The sequence below is a fragment of the Carassius gibelio genome, chromosome A11, assembly GCF_023724105.1.
Source record: "Carassius gibelio isolate Cgi1373 ecotype wild population from Czech Republic chromosome A11, carGib1.2-hapl.c, whole genome shotgun sequence".
NCBI lineage: Eukaryota > Metazoa > Chordata > Actinopteri > Cypriniformes > Cyprinidae > Carassius > Carassius gibelio.
Genome location: NC_068381.1, coordinates 17,690,801 through 17,709,384, shown reverse-complemented (window position 1 = coordinate 17,709,384; position 18,584 = coordinate 17,690,801). Strand labels below are relative to the sequence as shown.

Sequence of the window (18,584 nt, the reverse complement as noted above, 5' to 3'; positions counted from 1 at the left end):
ACTAAGCTGCGAAAATTTGCACCGGGAGATAAAGTGCTCGTATTACTGCCAACCTCTAGCTCCAAATTATTAGCCAAGTGGCAAGGACCCTTTGAGGTCACACGGCAGATAGGAGATCTCAATTATGAGGTAGTACGAACAGATAGAGGCAACTCACGGCAAATCTACCACCTCAACCTCCTTAAAAAATGGAGCGGGGAGGAGTCAGTGCTGCTAGCGACGGCAGTGAGTGGGGAGGAGGATCTCAGGGTGAATGCAGCACCTAAATTTGATGCTTATCCAATGCCGCAAATTGACGAGTTGCTCGATCGGTTAGGCACGGCTCGTTTTTACTCGACATTGGACTTAACCAAGGGATATTGGCAGATCCCCTTATCTCCCATGTCCAAAGAAAAGACAGCCTTCACCACGCCGTTCGGATTACACCAATTTGTTAAGCTTCCTTTCGGCTTGTTCGGGGCCCCAGCTACGTTTCAGCGCCTCATGGATCGAGTACTGCGGCCCCATGCTGCATATGCCGTGGCCTACCTGGATGATATTATCATCTATAGTGGGGACTGGCCGCGGCATATGGAGCATGTGAGGGCGGTCCTCAGGGCGCTGAGACGGGCAGGGCTGACGGCCAACCCGAAGAAGTGTGCAGTTGGGCGGGTGGAGGTAAAGTATCTGGGCTTCCACTTGGGCCACGGGCAGGTGCGTTCCCAAATCGATAAGACGGCAGCAATTGCAATCTGCCCCAGGCCCAAGACCAAAAAGGAGGTGAGGCAGTTCTTGGGGCTGGCGGGATATTACAGGAGGTTTATTCCTCGTTATTCGGACCTCACCAGCCCGTTGACTGACCTCACTAAAAAGGAGGTACCGGATACGGTCCAGTGGACAGAGCAGTGCCAACAGGCCTTTACCCGAGTTAAGGCTGCCCTGTGTGGCGGGCCGCTCCTGCACTCTCCTAATTTTTCTCTCCCTTTTTTCTTGCAGACGGACGCGTCGGACAGGGGGCTGGGCGCGGTCCTGTCCCAGGAGGTGGAGGGGGACGACCGCCCGGTGCTGTACATTAGTCGGAAGCTCTCGAAGAGAGAGACTAAGTACAGCACCATAGAGAAGGAGTGTTTGGCCATCAGGTGGGCGGTTCTCACCCTTCGCTATTACCTCCTGGGACGGGAGTTCACCCTCTGCTCGGACCACGCACCTCTCCAGTGGCTCCACTGCATGAAGGATACCAACGCGCGAATCACCCGTTGGTATCTAGCTTTACAGCCATTTAAGTTCAAGGTGATTCACAGGGCGCAGATGGCTGTGGCCGACTTCCTCTCCAGGAATGGGGGGGGGGGGGGTGGGGGCTGCAGGCCGGATGGCCACGGCCTGAGTCGGGCGGTGGGGGTATGTGGCGGCGGAGGCGTGGTTTAGCGAAGTCTGCAACGGGAGAGCGAATGAAGAGACGAGCGGTGGTAAGTGGTTCAGGTGAGAAACTGTTAACAGCTTGGTCTCATTGCAGTGATTGGCGTGGGGAACCGGTACTTAAGCCGCACGACAACCAGAGAAGAGCGAGAGAGCTGAGGACTCGTGGGGAATCTGAGCGGAGGAGAGCTGGGGAAGCCTCAAAGCAGACGGGCGTTACACAGAGAGGAAAAGACGTTTAAACGGGTGCGCATGTGGCGCGACTTTATTTTCTGTTTTCTTTTAAGTTGTATAATAAATACCCACGAGCCTCAGAACGCCGATTCCGGTCTCCTTCCTCTTTGATCGTTGAACGATATTACAACATTCCTTGATGGTGTCCAAAAGTCTGTGAAGAAACCGGTCCAACTGCGCATCAGAATTTCCAGCCACACTCCGTGGCTAAAGTGTGAAATTCGATAGAATAATTGGCTACGGTGCGATCCCCTTGTCGCAGCTCAACAATGAGTCTAGCTGCCTCTGCCATAAGCAGCACGATCAAATACCTTCTTCAGCTCCTGCGAAAACAGTTGGAAGGAGACGCAGCACGGAAGTCTCTGTTCCCACACAGTGGTTCCCCAGCTTGCAGCTCATCCAGTGAGCAAAGTTATAATGAAGGCTACCTTAGAATCCTCAGTGGGAAAGGATGACGGATGAAGAGAAATATAGAGGGAGCATTTAGCCACAAATGAGCGAAACAACTGGGGCTCCCCCGGAATAAAAGGCTGGTGGTGGTAGACGAGGCTCAGGAGAATGGATGCTTTGATCCACGGCGGCTGGTGGATTGGACACAGGTGGTTGCTGAGAAGAAACGGTCTCCAACTTGAAGCGCTGAAGCTGAGTGGTAAGTTCCGAAACCTGAGCGACCAGGGCTTGGACACCACGTTAAAAAGTCTCATTATTGGGTCTGTCACAAATTTGTTCTGTCACAAAGATCGAGTCACAAGATCCAAGTGCGAGTCAGCAATGACAGTCAGCAATGAGAATATAGGAAGACAATGGCATAATCCCAGATGAATCACGTCCGGACCACATTCAAACAGCAGTAACTCACACCCAGCGCAGGAATCCTAGGCAGGCGGGAAATAGGTCCAGAGAATCCCAACTCGAGGGACAGAAGCACAACTACACAAGACAGACAGACGAGAATCAACTAACCAACACGAACAGGAAACCAGCCAAACTTAAAACTTGAAGGCAAGATGAGCGCACTGACCCATGAACCATGTCAGGTATTCTTGACAGCTATTGCAATACTTTTTCAGTGTTGATCATCAAAGTTGTATTATTGCACTTTTATTTAAAATTAAGGTGACAGGCTTGACAATAGAGACTGGCCAATGGCTTGAGCCAGTGTGAAAGTTGCTTGATCAAGACAGTTGCCGGATTTGTCACTGTCCAATCAGACCACTATTTCGTCCTTATGAAAGTTCATAATTTGCACAGGTTTTAAACCTCTCAAATTTAAAACATTTAATAGCGTTTAAACAATTCATGTCCTCATATGAGGACACTATATTTTTATGAATTTCTCTGAGACTGTACAGTTATAAAGCACATTCAGGGCTTTTCAGAGTTACTATATTATTGAATGTTTCACCATGACCACTCCCTCTCCTTGGTCATCAAAATGTCTGAAATTAATTTAGTGATACTTTTAAGGAAATATGGCAATATTTTGTAATTATCATTTAAATCTGTCAATTTTTTAAATTGTGTCATAAACAACATCTCAGGAAAATGTTATGGGGTTTCAAATCAAAATATGACTCTCTGTTATGAAGCAGGATGTTGATTTTTGTACATGTCCTCATATGAGGACACCGGGACTGAAAGCATGTTTATTATGCACTTTGGGACCCATAACAAATGAATAGGGAAAGAAATCATATTTCAATATTCTATTATATATATTATTATGAAAATCCTGTCAATTATCACACCCATTTTTTTTCATTACATGTTGCCCCAAAAACACATAAATATGCAAATTAGATTTAGTTTATAGACACATTGTATATAATGAGAATTGTGTCTTAAGGAACAAATCAAAATGTACAACTAGTCTGGCATTAACTGCAATTATACAATCTGAGACTAATTTCAAAGATTCTAAAATATTTCTTAGGGCAAAATCAGCAAAATCTTGGATGGCTGAGCGTGACATGCTCATGGGCGGCTGGTTAACTGCCTTTCGGAATTAATCGTAGTTATACATTTTATGGGTCTTCTAATTACGAACCACACATAACAATTGATTACATGTGTGTATGAAAGACTACAAAGAGAGAAAAAAAGAGTGAAAAAAGCACATCTGAAAATGTTTTAGACTAGCTTTATGAGATAGTTCACCAAAAAAAAAAAAAAAAAAAAGAAATTCTGTTGTTCCAATCCTGACTTTCTTTCTTCTGTATAAATGAAAGAAGATGTTGATTAAGAAAAAGTCCCCCAATGTTTTTTGTGTTTGTTTTTAAATATCTACTTTTCTGTTCCACAGAGGAAATAAAGTCATTCATACTTGAAACAACATCAATATTGTTTATAATTATCTTTATGTTATGACTGTACAGTGTTACAGTGCATGACTTTGCACTCAGACAGGACACTTTCATTTATTTTCGTCTTTTCATTTCCAGGCACAGTCAACTTTTATTGCCAACATTAGCACAGGGGAATTTGGGAAAATATCAAAACAAAACTTTAGTTTAAATGAGGAGGGAAGTATGCCTTTGTTTTTGGAGAATAAATAACGTTGTTTCCCACATCAGAAAGTCATATGCAGGTAAAACAATATGGATGAGCAAATGTGGCAAAGTAGGTAATCTCCCTCCCCTGGTACTTAGAAACGGCCTATCAGGGCTCAGTCATTGCTTTATAAAGGCTGTGATTAGGCTACCTGGGATGCGTCATTGTTGGCCCCGCCCATCCGGTACGTGTGCGCTTCCGCCTAACAAAGGTATGTTTGTAGCTGGTCTGGCTAATGCTGCAATGAGCTCTTGGACATCGGCTAACTATATTAATTTATTGTAGCTGGAGTCGCCTTTTTGCAGCTTGAATAGCCCATTATTCCTGGCTTCGCTGTGGTTTTCAGGCTGTTCTTGCCACCTGGTTAGACTGATTTCATTCAAGTAATCTTCTGAGACTTGTGCTGTGAGCAACTGTATGAGGTGTGTGTAACGCTGTAGTCAATACCTGGTATGTATAGATACACATGTATATGCATTTCTTTTTAATGGACACTTGATTGTGTTTTAAATTTAATGGGTTGTTTTTAGTAGGACAAAGTTTTGGGAACGCCCGCCTGTTTTCGGGTGGGGAAGATCGCCTCCTGCATAATAGCAGATTAAAGACGGCGTTGCTGTTTTGCTGTTTTGCTGTTTTGCTGTTTTGCTGTTTAATTAAGTTTTGTTGTGCTCGTATCATTGTATGGTTTTTGGTTATTGTTTGTTTTCGTTACAATTGATTTTTGTTTGATTTTGTAGTGATTTGTTAAAACTTTTGCTTTAAATATATATTTCTTTCCTTTTCATTTTAGTTTTCTTTAAGTGACCATTGTTCATTTTTTTTTACATTTTGTTGTGTGTTTTGGTAATTGTTTCAGTCAATCAGGCTTTAGATTAATTTCGTTTTGTACATTTGAGTAAATTGTGTTCTTTGTGTTTTAGGCCCCTGAGTCGGGTGGCTAGCTGTCCTAGTATCCTGGTGGTGGTGGTGTTTGGAGCACGGAGTGTGGATTGTCGTTTGTAGTCACTCACCTCACTCTGTGTGTGTGTGTGTGTGTGTGTGTGTGTGTGTGTGTGCTTTTACGAATAGCCACTTTTGCAGCTAGCCTACCCTGCTAGGGGTAAGCTTTCGTAAAACTGATTAATGTATGCCTGGTCGATTCATATCTTTGCCTGATCTTTTAAAAGGTGTATTTTCTACTTTGTGAATTTAATAAATATTTGTATACGCTAGTGCCTCTGTCTCTGCCTCCTATGGTAACGAACCTGTGTGTCTAAATTCCATCAAGTATTTAGTTCCCCTCACTTTAGAGGGGTGGCGTAGTCGGTAGTTATATCATAATTAATTAACTTCAAGTTGCCACGCCACATTCTGGCGTAGTCGGCAGGGTACCGTGTTTGGCGGAGACACTGGTATTAGTGGTTGTATTTTTTTTTGTTTGTTCTTTTTCTTTTATTTTTCTGTTGCAGTGAGATTGGTAAAGAGTAGCAGCAAAACAGCAGCGCACGTCTGGTGGATTCTGATTCTTTGTGAGTCTACTCCCTCTTGTTGGTAAGTGTTACGGCCGTCAAAATTATGGAAGAAGAGTTACAGGAATTGAGGGAAGTAGTAGCTCAGTTGCGGGCAGAAAATGAGAGGTTGCGTCAAGACCACTTTCTTGCGCTTCCTGGCCCTAGTGATGCCCCTTCTATTGTTCCTGGTCCTTCTGTTGCTGCCCCCCCTCAGCTAAGTAGTGCACAGGCAGTCCTGCCAGAACGATTCGTTCTTGTACCTCGAGACAGGAAATGTCAAAAATTCAATGGCAGGGTTGGTCTGAGCATTGATGAGTGGGTTGAAGAGGCCAAAGCTTGTATGCAGGCTCGTCACCTGTCTGTTTCTGATCAAGCTTTCTTCTTGTTTGACCACTTGGAGGGGGAGGCAAGGGAAGAGATTAGGTACCGTTCGGAGATTGAGCGAAATGATCCAGATAAAATTATTTTGGTGTTACGGGAATTATATGGTTGCTCACAGTCATATGTCTCATTACAGGAGGCATTTTTTTCTAGAAAGCAGCAGGAGGGTGAATCATTGTTGGAGTTTTCCCTAGCTTTGATGGGTCTCCTAGAACGTGTGACGCAGCGATCGCCGTATGTTATGCCAAATTCACAAATTTTGCTACGCGATCAGTTCATTGAACATGTTTGTGACGTGGCTCTTCGCCGAGAATTAAAACAGTTAATACGTCGTCAGCCAATGTTAACATTGTTGGAAGTTCGAAGCGAAGCTCTTAGATGGGAAAGGGAGGGGATGTTGGGGAGTACGAGAGGACGAAGCAATTCCGTTCCATCCGCCTATGGGATCCAGTATGGTGTACAAGGTGAGTCACGGGTGGGTAGATTTCCTCAGTCACGTAGTCAGCCTCCTCACCGCGGCCCCATTATATGTAGGAGGTGCCAACGACTTGGCCACTTTGCTGGAGAGTGCGATGGGGAGCGTGTTCCCCCTCGTCCGCAACCCCCTTTGCCCACTGCGTCGTCATCTGAGGGTATACAGCCTGGTCCATCTGCGTTGTCGGGAAACTAGTCCCCACCGTGTCGCCGAGCCAAGGCGCGGTTGGGGAATTGACCGGCTCTAGTGTTTCAAGTATGTCTCATTTAATGTCTTCATGCCCGCACCTTGCTATTCGAATGGGTGGGGTCCAAATTTCATGTTTGGTTGATACTGGCTCCATGGTGTCCACAATAACGGAAAGTTGGTTTCGTAAATATTTTGAACCATGGGGTCCGGATCGACTTAAGTCGTGCCAGTGGCTACAACTTCGGGCTGCAAACGGTCTTTCGATTCCATATATTGGCTATATGGAACTGGATGTCGAATTGTGTGGGCAAGTGATTTCGGAGTGTGGAGTGCTTGTTGTTCGGGACCCTCCTGGTGGGATTTGTGACCAAGTCCCAGGGGTACTCGGGATGAATGTCCTGAGCCGTTGTTACCAGGAGTTATTCGGACAACATGGCCCTGCTCTTTTTGAGTCTGCTGTAACCGTTGAGGCCCCTAGCTTTGTCATGCAGGCACTTCAATATTGTCACCGTTTGGAAGACCAGGGTTCAGTAAGGCACCCTGGTCCGGTTAGGTTACGGGGTCGTGAGTCATGTCGCATCCCAGCTGGCACGATGAAGTTTGTAGCAGCGACTTGTTCTGAACAATGTGCAGCGGGGGTGGTACTGTTTGAGCCCCCAGAGTCTGGGTTGCCCGCGGGTTTGTTGGCTTCTCCAGCGCTGGTACAGGTCATAAGAGGCATTGCCTACTTGCCTATGGTAAATGTGGGAACTGCGGATGTTATGCTGCATTCTAAAACCGTTTTGGGAGTGCTAAATAGTGTTTGTATGGTAAGTCTGCCTGCTAGGGTAACTGAAGTGAAATCTGGTGTAGCCATCATGGCAAGAGGACCTGTTTCAAGGGTCTCTAGTGTTTCTTGTTGTGTAGCCGTCAAGGCCAGAGGACTTGTACCAAGTTTCTCGTGTTTCTTGTTGAGTAGCCGTCATGGCAAGAGGACTTGTACGAAGTATCTCGTGTTTCTCATGGTGTAGCCATCATGGCAAGAGGACCTGTTTCAAGGGTCTCTAGTGTTTCCTGTTGTGTAGCTGTTGTGGCAGAGCACTTGTAACAAGTGTCTCTAGTGTTTCTTGTTGTGTAGCCGTCAAGGCCAGAGGACTTGTACCAATGGTCTCTCTGTATTCGCTCTACTAGCTTCCCATAGCGAAGGTGAGTGTCTTGGGGTTATCGTCGGGGCGACGATAAAATAGCTGGGGCAGATTGTGGCAAAGTAGGTAATCTCCCTCCCCTGGTACTTAGAAACGGCCTATCAGGGCTCAGTCATTGCTTTATAAAGGCTGTGATTAGGCTACCTGGGATGCGTCATTGTTGGCCCCGCCCATCCGGTACGTGTGCGCTTCCGCCTAACAAAGGTATGTTTGTAGCTGGTCTGGCTAATGCTGCAATGAGCTCTTGGACATCGGCTAACTATATTAATTTATTGTAGCTGGAGTCGCCTTTTTGCAGCTTGAATAGCCCATTATTCCTGGCTTCGCTGTGGTTTTCAGGCTGTTCTTGCCACCTGGTTAGACTGATTTCATTCAAGTAATCTTCTGAGACTTGTGCTGTGAGCAACTGTATGAGGTGTGTGTAACGCTGTAGTCAATACCTGGTATGTATAGATACACATGTATATGCATTTCTTTTTAATGGACACTTGATTGTGTTTTAAATTTAATGGGTTGTTTTTAGTAGGACAAAGTTTTGGGAACGCCCGCCTGTTTTCGGGTGGGGAAGATCGCCTCCTGCATAATAGCAGATTAAAGACGGCGTTGCTGTTTTGCTGTTTTGCTGTTTTGCTGTTTTGCTGTTTTGCTGTTTTGCTGTTTTGCTGTTTTGCTGTTTTGCTGTTTTGCTGTTTAATTAAGTTTTGTTGTGCTCGTATCATTGTATGGTTTTTGGTTATTGTTTGTTTTCGTTACAATTGATTTTTGTTTGATTTTGTAGTGATTTGTTAAAACTTTTGCTTTAAATATATATTTCTTTCCTTTTCATTTTAGTTTTCTTTAAGTGACCATTGTTCATTTTTTTTTTACATTTTGTTGTGTGTTTTGGTAATTGTTTCAGTCAATCAGGCTTTAGATTAATTTCGTTTTGTACATTTGAGTAAATTGTGTTCTTTGTGTTTTAGGCCCCTGAGTCGGGTGGCTAGCTGTCCTAGTATCCTGGTGGTGGTGGTGTTTGGAGCACGGAGTGTGGATTGTCGTTTGTAGTCACTCACCTCACTCTGTGTGTGTGTGTGTGTGTGTGTGTGTGTGTGTGCTTTTACGAATAGCCACTTTTGCAGCTAGCCTACCCTGCTAGGGGTAAGCTTTCGTAAAACTGATTAATGTATGCCTGGTCGATTCATATCTTTGCCTGATCTTTTAAAAGGTGTATTTTCTACTTTGTGAATTTAATAAATATTTGTATACGCTAGTGCCTCTGTCTCTGCCTCCTATGGTAACGAACCTGTGTGTCTAAATTCCATCAAGTATTTAGTTCCCCTCACTTTAGAGGGGTGGCGTAGTCGGTAGTTATATCATAATTAATTAACTTCAAGTTGCCACGCCACACAAATATGCTTAAGTGTGAACTGAATGTTTTCAAACACCTAAAGTAATTGCAAAGAACTTGAAATTAAATGAAAATCTATTATAGTTTAAAATCCAATGCAATTATCTGAATTTTAGAATGCTTTTTAACATATGTATGTAATTTCACAGTTACTCCTCTTTTCTTTAAAAATACTGCCGAATGTATGGCAAGGATTTATGGTAACCTAAAATGCAATGGTAAAAATTGTATGTCATGTATTTAAATATATTTGCAACTACATATTTGTAATGATGACATTACAATTGAGCACAAAATATATTAACCTTAATTGTAATTTTGAATAACACAGTTCAGTTATCTACTTTTCAATACATGTATATTTTCCTTGGTATGTACAGTATTTTAGTCACCATCTTTAATTGCGATATAAGGTACTACTTAAAAGTATTGCAAAAGATTTCTAAATGTAATTTACTACAAAGTAAATCTTTTCATTTGACATTATTACAAAGTGCACTTTTGCAGTGCATTTAATTATGAGAAACATTCATGGAAGTTTACTCTATTTAAGTTATCTATTATTTCATTAATATTATATTATTTACAAGCACAGTTTTTTTTTTTTTAAATATACCTTTAAGATTTAAAGTACACTACACGTGCACATTTAATACAATTAAGTGCACTTATTGTCCACAAGGGTTTACTTTTTGCATGAATACTTTTTGCTTGTATTGTCTCATCACGTGTGGAATTGGAATTTAATAGCATCCTTGAACAAAGGCAACATTTTTAAGTAAAATGCATTATGTTTTAACAAAAAAGGTGTTGGCCCGCACAGAGAGATTAAATGGATGCGATGACAGGTTTAGACCTAGAGTATTTGAATCGCGGGCATTTGGCATGAAATGGAGAAACTCGACTCAGTAATTCATCTCGCCCCAGCAAGTTTAGGCATCACCTGTCACACCTCAAGCTGATACTTAGGCATTTGAACTCTACAGAGATAATAATCTCCTAAATCAATCACAAAGAGCTTAAGCAAGAACAAACACATGCTCAGTGGCATTGAACTAACAGGAGAAGGGTGAGGCAATGAAAGGCAAACTTGTTTTACTACCAAATTTTTCTCATTAGGCAACTAAAATCTAATTTAAAGGTTAAATTAATCAGTGTCTTAAGTTTTGGTAACTTGAAATAACTTATAATAAATAATAATAATAATAATAATAATAATAATTTGTATTTAATTTTATTGAAAAAACAAATAGCGCTTTGATGCTAGATTAGTGTCCACCTCAGATGCACACAAAAGAAAAAGACGTGACAATTTAAATGCACAATTGCAACATTTATTATAAAATGTATACATTCTGCTCTCTTACCCACTCAGTCACACACACACACACACACACTTACATGTTGGCTATGCTGGTTACAGGTAATGTACATAAAAAAATATATATATACAGTATAAAAAGATAATTATGAAGCATGTAGACAGAGAGAGCAATCATTCACAGTTTGTACATTCAAATTGTTCTAATACAATGAACAGAAGCAGACAATACAATCCAGTTCATTATGAACCTCTGCATGAAGATAGTTATTCATAGGTGTAGAAAATATGGATCAGCAGGATTGATAGTGGTATAAACTACACATGGTTACATTAGTGTTAGTAATATAAACATTTTTATTTGGTCTGCAGTGGGTGATAAAAGCTGCCTCTGAAACTCATAGACTACGCAGTGCCTGCTTTCTTCTTATCTATTTTCTGTATCGCTTGTTCTACCCAGGGTAGGCTTGGATCAACACAGATTTGCTTTTTGCTCTTCCTCGTGATGAATCTGTTTGGAGACCAGAAAAGGAAATACATAATTCTACAACCGTGGCTGTTAATCTGCTGTGTATTTGCTGCATGGGACAACTATGTATTACTGGTAAAATGAATTCCAGATTTCCATGTGATTGTGTTGAAGTGTTACATGTACTCACACAACAGCAGGAATGTTACATCCTCCATCTCTGTCCTGCATTCTGTAATCCACAACATTTTTCCAGAAGTCCTTCTTTATCTTTGCATACTTCAAACAGCAGTTTTCATAATTAGAGGGACCTGAGAATAAATCAATAGTATATTTATTAATTAATATACAGTACCTATCTAGACAGAAAAAAAGCACAAAAAAAGCGTAGAACACATTGACTTATTGCACTCAAATAATCTTTGTTTCACAACTTCAAAAAAGTTTATTTTTAAAATGTTTACAGTGTATCTTTTTATAACCGTAAAAAAGTGGTAACCTGCAATTGTTAGGTTTTTATTTTTTTATTTTTTATTTTTTACATGATTTTACCCATACAAAAGGTGATCAGTAATGTTAAAATATTTTTTGGCTTGAATAAAACCAGCTAATTAAGATGCTACCATTTTAAGTTATATTTTTCAGTGATATATACTGTATCTATGCATACTTCACGCTTATATCATTTAAAATTTCTATTTTACTTAAATCCCATTAAACCCTTGCATTTAATAAAAAAAAAAAATATATATATATATATATATATATATATGCTGATTTTTTTTTTTTTTTTTTTTTTTTTTTTACAAATGGTGTAAAATCTATAACGTTTAAATTAAACATTAGGTTAAACATTTTCAGAAATGTGCAAAATTACAAAGTTATCTTTTAAAAAAATTATATATTTAATTTTACATTATAAATATCACATTCTTAATGCATAATAAAAGCCATATCACGTAACTAATTAAATACTTACTTGGTGCCACACTGGGAAACATGCAAGTCAGCACCAGGAGAAAAAACAGGATTTGAAACTTCATGGCTGAATGCTGTGTTTCCATAAAAGCTGCAAGAAAAGACGAGGACTTAGTTAGTGCTCTTTTGATTTTATTATGTCGTCCACTAACCAAAAACATGTGGCTCTAAAGTGCTGAATAATGGCTATAGACTGCATGTATCATCTTTACCTCAGAGATTCTCAGAAGAATGATGTTTTCTTCACGGCGAAAGCTGCTCTTATCTCCTCCTCTGTTTCGTTAACACTTTTTATAGCAACTAAACCTGAGACTCTGTCACGCCCACTTCACATTTTGCCTAGATTTTACATTCTGTTGCATTAGAAGAACATGGTTCCCATCGAATGGATTTGCTGTTTTGACCAATCACAATTGATTTAAGAGTTCCCACATTATAAAGATGAATAGAAAGCCTGGTGCAATATCTCTAATATCTCAAACTTCTATATTTGGTCAGCAGAGAGAAGTTTCAGCATGGGGAAAGGACCTACTGGGAGTCTGGAGATTTTTGACAGCCCCCATGTCTCGCCCCTGCTTAGCATTGCACAATATAACATCTTTGCCAAATCCTTTCCTTCCATAAACATCTGCTTTAGGACTTTTTATGGCCTGTGTGCCAATAAAAACATCAAATGCAAAATTGTGCAACAAGATTCCCCTAAACTGATCACTCTTTTGAAAATGTCCAGCGGTGCATGTTGTGCGTTTATGTCACTGAATTTTTTTTTTCCCCTAATGGATATCTAAACTTTAAGTCCATTTACTGTCTCCGTTCATCTCGGCTTTGACCTGAACCGAATCTGCCCTAAACTGCAGGACTTTGGCAGCGTCTTTTGGAAAAGATGTACATGTCTTTGTTAATGTGAGAGTGATCTTTGCAGGTCTTAGTCAGCAGGACTAACAACAATTCATGGTGTGCCATCAGCAATGTAGGGGAATTCCATTTTAATAAACAGCATTTAACCAGGAGAACCTCGTCTTCTGGTGCATTTTACTTGTTACAAACACTGTCGCATGACTTTTAGACCTGGATTTTGGAAAAAAGAAACACACACACACACACACACACACATACAGTACACACCCAGACACAAACAGTGTTTCATTTGAAGTTGGACTTCTTGATCAAGTCTTAAGGGCAGCAAAGCGAGTATCAGATTTCTTTTTCTTTTTTTTATCCACTAGTAACTTTCAGATCGTTAGAAGAAACTTCAGTCTCTTCAGGGACCAACATTTTATGTTTCCAATGAAAACTCATTGCTGGAATGTTAAATAGTCCCAAATGGATAACTGTTTTCTCAATTCACACATCTTTTTGCAAACTTTTCGTTGTTGTTGTCTAGTCACAAGAAAGTTCTCCCATTGTTTCTAGAATTCTGCAGAAGTAGAGCTTTGCTCATACTACACTGCAAAAAGGACATATGCATACTGTATTTCTTCATGACATGTCATCAGTCAATTTATAATAAAGTCATATTTCTAAGCCGTTATGTTACAGATGGAGTTCATATGTCTCTTATTTCTGAGGCGTACAGTAGAATTTATGAGAAAACTGAAACATCTTACTCCACTTTCCCCAATAACTGTCAAAATTCCATATTCATTTTGCACTGCTTAGAGCTGAAGTAATGCAGAGGCTTTATACTCTTACATTAATGCATTTAAAGGCACAGTCATTCTCAGTCATACAAACTCAAAATTAAAAATTAAAGGAAATACTAGTGTAAAATGCATAAACAAGATAACAATGTTTATTATTACTATCCTTTTTTGTACTACATGCTCAAATTATTTTTATTTTGTTTGGGGGGGGGGGGGGTCAAATGCTTAGATGTATTAATATTTTATGTTTTTGCAAGAAGACACTTATGGTCATCATGTCTGCATGTATTTGATCAATACACTTTAGAATATAATTTATTATATTATATTATTATTATATATGTTATGCCAAAGCTGAATTTTCAGCATCATTACTCCAGTCTTCAGTGTCACATGATTTTCAGAAATCACTCTACTATGCTGATTTATTATCAGTGCTGGAAACAGTTGTATTGTAAAAAATTTTATAGCCTGTGATACTTTTTTCAGGATTCTTTGATGAATAATACAAAAAAAAAAAAATTTTTATTTAAAATATAAATTTTTTAACCCTATACACTACCGTTCAAAAGCATAAGGTCAGTATTTTTTGGTAAAGAAAAACGTTGTTATTTTGAATAAATGCTTTTCTTTTTTAGTTTTTTATTTATCCGGGAACCCCGAAAAAGTATCAGAAAATGTATAATTTTTAAATAGATAAAAAAAATTAAGCAGCATATATGCATGATTACTTTTTTTTTGTATCTGTATTTTTGATCAAAGTATTCAGGCTTGATGAGAATAAGAGCATTCTTTAAAATAATCTTACAGACCCCTGTGGATTATTGTTTGTTTACCTTCATCTTCATCTTTGAGTGTGTTCTACATAGTGTGACAGAAGAACCGACCTACCAAAAATGGAGTGGACAGCAAAGTTCACTGGTGTAGCTCAGGAGAGTCACAATTTTATAAAATGTAATTTTGTTTTTTCTCGTCTCACAATCACATTCCCTTTTGATGACAAGACTCTAAAGTCTCTTTTCTGGATCAGCGCAAATTACCATTTCCCAACTGACCTCCCAGATACCACAGGACTGAGCTGGAGGGAATAGGTTTTCTGGTGTCTGGAGAGCGTCCGCCCCTGATCCAGAAATCAAGCTGACCCCGAGCCCAGCCAACCATCACCGCACTATGCGGAGCGTCAGCCACAACCCAGCCTAGACGGAGAGTCAGAGACCACCATGACTGATGAGCCACTGCTGAGAAGAGCGACAGAGTCTCTCATGATGTCTGACCAGGTGTGTGAATCAGTGGAAACCTCATGTCATCAGCTGCCAGTCTCCCATGGGGGGTCCTGCAGGGATCTATACTATATATGCTCCCATTGGGCTCTATTTTCTGAAAGCAGGGCGTATCTTTTCATTGCTACGCAGATGACACCCTCTAATGGAGTGTGTGGAGGATGTAAAAATCTGGATGTCATCAAATTTCCTTATCTTAATGAAAAGAAAACTGAAATCATATTCTTTGATCCCCCTAGTGGCATTCCCACAAAGTTTGTTAATGATCACCATGCCATATTTCAAGCCCAAATTCTTGTTATAAAAACATAGGTGTTTTGTTTGTCAGAGAGCTCAAACGGAACTCAGTGGTTAAATCCTTTTTTATTAAATTCCTGCCTTCTTTCCTAAACTAAGTCTGTTATCTCTCTTCAAGATTTTGAAAGAGTAGTTCATGTTTTTATATCAGCACAGTTAGACTACTGTAACTCACTCTACTGTGGAATGAACACTACTTCCTTGGCCCATCTCCAGTTGGCCTCTGTAAATCCACTCAGATTACACCTGTGTTAACATCATTTCACTGGTCGCCTGTCCAGTTTAGAGTAAAGTTCAAACATCTAATTTTTGTTTTTAAGTCCCTTAACCCTGAAAAGGCCAAACCCATAAAGAGACATCAGAAAATTAAATTAATTCTATTTTCCCACTTATTGGGATTCAAATAATACAATATCATGATTTTTTTTTTTTTTTAACTTGACTCTTATATTTGATTTTAATGATTGTATCCCACAGGATTAGGGTTAAAAACTTAGCCCCCTCATATCTATCTGAACTTCTGTATCCACAGAACCCTTCTCGAACTCTTTGATCCGGTAGTCATAGATTGCTCAATGTTCCCAGAGCCAGACTTAAACAAAGAGGTGAACGTGTCTGTAGAACTGTCACAGGTCCTAAACCCTGGAACAGGTTACCAGTCCATATTAGATTTGATCCTACAATACAGATTTTTAAACCTTTGCTTAAAACTCAATATTTGTCCATTGCTTTTAATGTCCCTTGATGAATAAGTTTGGTATTTGACTTCTTCTGGTGTTCCAATTTTCTTTTGATATCTTGTTGATTAATTTATCTGTGATATTATTTTCTATTGTTTTGCTTGTATTTATTTTATCTGATGCTGTAAAGCACATTGGTCAGCTGCTGCTGTTTTAATGGTGCTCTATAAATAAATTGAACTTAAAAATTGAGACGATGGTGGATTTCAGGAGGCCCAGGCCTCAACCGGAGTCTTTCAACGGTTACTGTGTGGAGTTTGTAAAGAGTTACAAATACCTGGGAGTGCAGCTGGATGAATGGACATCATGGACAATCCACAGCATCCACTACACAGTATCATCTCCAGCCAGAGGAGTAGTTTCAGGGACGGGCTGCTGTCACTGCCCTGCTCCACAGACAGACTGGGGTGGTCATTCCTCCCCCATGCCAAACGGATCTTTAACTCCACTCGGGGAAAAAGTAAATGCAGATATTGGACACCACTGTCTGACTCCTGTAGATAAACTTGGGGAAGTGGCATATCCCAAAAACTAAGATTATGTAATGACTTAAATAAATTGGTGCTCTAAAGAATCGAACGCCTTATATAAATCTAAGAAAAGACTGAGTCTGAAGTCTGAATAATCTAATCAAGAACCAACCTTACATAATTAACAATGTGCCTTTTCAATGTTCAAACTATGTTCAGAAAAACAGATTGTGTCTCATCTATTACAGAATTTTAGTATTTTAGCAATTATAAGTGTCACAAATTGGGATCACGGAGGACTCAAATGCAGAGGCGTTGTGTGGAGGAAGACTTTATTCTCAGTAAGAGAATCATTGTTAAGAGAAAAAACAGGATGACAATGGTAAATTAAAAGTAAATATTTTGGGGGTTTTGGAATTATAGTAATTAAACCTTGAGAGAGAGAGAGAGTTAGGAGAGAGCCTCATTGTGTATGCTTTCTTCAGAAGGCTTAAGTAAAAAAGGAGACAGTTATTTAGGGAAATGTTTATAGACCTCTGCGGTAAGCCTGTCCGTTCCAACTGATTTAGTGATTTTATGTTCTATTATCGAGTTATTAACTTCTGATAAAGTAATTTCATGATCACAAAGGTTTATGTCATTTCTTGAGATAGTCTTGTCATTTTTAACAAACTCCAGAAAAGTACTGGCTGCCTCTTTAGAATTATTATTTATTTATTTTTTGGTAAGGATTACTGTAAAATGTTGCACATAAACATTGCAAATTCTTGAGGATTAGACACTGTCCCCTGAAGATGTAGAGTTTCAATTAATGAAGTTCTTTTCTAATTTGGAAAAAAATATATATGTTTAGTTGCGTTCTTTCTTTTTTTGGCCTAGATCTTACCCTGTGCCCTAGAGGTGTGCATCCCATCTAATTTAGATTGCAGGTCAGCATACTCAAGCTGGCCAGATTCATAAGAATGAGTATTTACATTTTAGACTTCACATTGTTTTCTTCTACTCCCTTTAACTAAATTACTACTGACTTAATAATAGGATTTATAGAAGCAGCTCTAGGGGGAAACCCATAGGCGGAGAGTGAACCACCTCCAGGGTAAGGCTAAAATATGAGCTTCCCCTAGATGCATTTAAAATATTTCTGACTGATCAAGAGGTTTCAATCAAAGTGTCACATTGCAGTATAAACACTCCTGATACATATGTGTTACTAAAGGGGCTACTTTACAAACCACTGTTAATTTTAGCAGAAAATTATGTGCTGTATGTAATTTACCATGGCAGTCAACATAAATAATATATAGCCATTGCCTTACCTAATGGAGCAAAATCCTTTGTTTAAACCTGGCATCATATGCACTGATCATGTCCTCGTTGTTTAGTCATATGCTTTAGTCACTTTCGATATGGAGCTGACTCAAAGATGAAAGTCTCTCCTGGGCCATAGTTGAACGCATCCAGTTCCTTATGCGTCACATTGCTGAAAACAATCTCTTGCAAGTTGAGGTCCCCACCGGTAATGTCAGTGCCAAATTGAAAAGTTTTTCAAAGCTTGGATAAAATCCAGTCAAGTGTGCCTCTTTCAAAAAATCAGGAGATGTAAGTGTAGTTTTACTAAATTAATCTCAGTACAGGCCCATTTTGGGTTGATAGAGAGCATAGTCGCATATTATGTAAAAGACATAAATCTATTTCAATTATGTAAAATATCCTTCTGGATCACATTTTAACACAGCATTGACACTCTTTGCTATTTCCATGGTCTGGTTGGAAAACCGGGACAGACATTCTAAAAGTACAGTTTCTGGGCCCATTGCTTTGTGTGATATCTGTTTGGTATTCCCTTTGTCCAAGGGAACTCTCATCTTCACAGACTGCAATGTCAAGTGAATTACAGAGTGCTTCAATTTCTATCCATAATTCTTCCTACTTTTCAGGTCCTTTATTGTACAGTAGATACCATTACACTTGAAGCCTGAGATAGTGTTGTGTCTTTCTTTTGTAGTGCTTTGTGTGCAACATGGATCATACTGAAAACATGGCAAAACACCAAAAGACACACACAGACCGTGGCCTTATAGAGATAGCTTAATAGACCAGA

General features: G+C 39.7%; 2 protein-coding genes across 7 annotated transcripts; one reads left to right on the top strand and one right to left on the bottom strand.

Annotated features, from left to right (window-relative positions):
* Positions 1-4,243: 4,243 nt before the first annotated feature.
* On the top strand, positions 4,244-8,995 carry LOC128022549 (uncharacterized). Of its 6 annotated transcripts, none has more exons than XM_052610220.1 (3): positions 4,244-4,390; positions 4,465-8,341; positions 8,861-8,995. In XM_052610220.1, the coding sequence occupies exon 2, from the start codon at positions 5,734-5,736 to the stop codon at positions 6,718-6,720; it is 987 nt and encodes a 328-aa protein (XP_052466180.1). In that variant the 5' UTR covers positions 4,244-4,390; positions 4,465-5,733; the 3' UTR covers positions 6,721-8,341; positions 8,861-8,995. The 6 variants fall into 6 exon arrangements, with proteins under 6 accessions (XP_052466180.1, XP_052466182.1, XP_052466178.1 ...); XM_052610222.1 differs by having other exon boundaries at positions 4,244-4,601; positions 5,100-8,341; XM_052610218.1 differs by having other exon boundaries at positions 4,244-4,629; positions 5,100-8,341.
* Positions 8,996-10,603: 1,608 nt separating this feature from the next.
* LOC128022548 (C-C motif chemokine 21-like) lies at positions 10,604-12,420 on the bottom strand. Its single transcript, XM_052610215.1, has 4 exons — positions 12,266-12,420; positions 12,055-12,144; positions 11,266-11,386; positions 10,604-11,117 (listed from the first exon to the last, which is right to left on the bottom strand). Exons 2-4 carry the CDS (start codon positions 12,137-12,139, stop codon positions 11,012-11,014), a joined length of 312 nt encoding a protein of 103 aa, XP_052466175.1. The 5' UTR covers positions 12,140-12,144; positions 12,266-12,420; the 3' UTR covers positions 10,604-11,011.
* Positions 12,421-18,584: the final 6,164 nt, after the last annotated feature.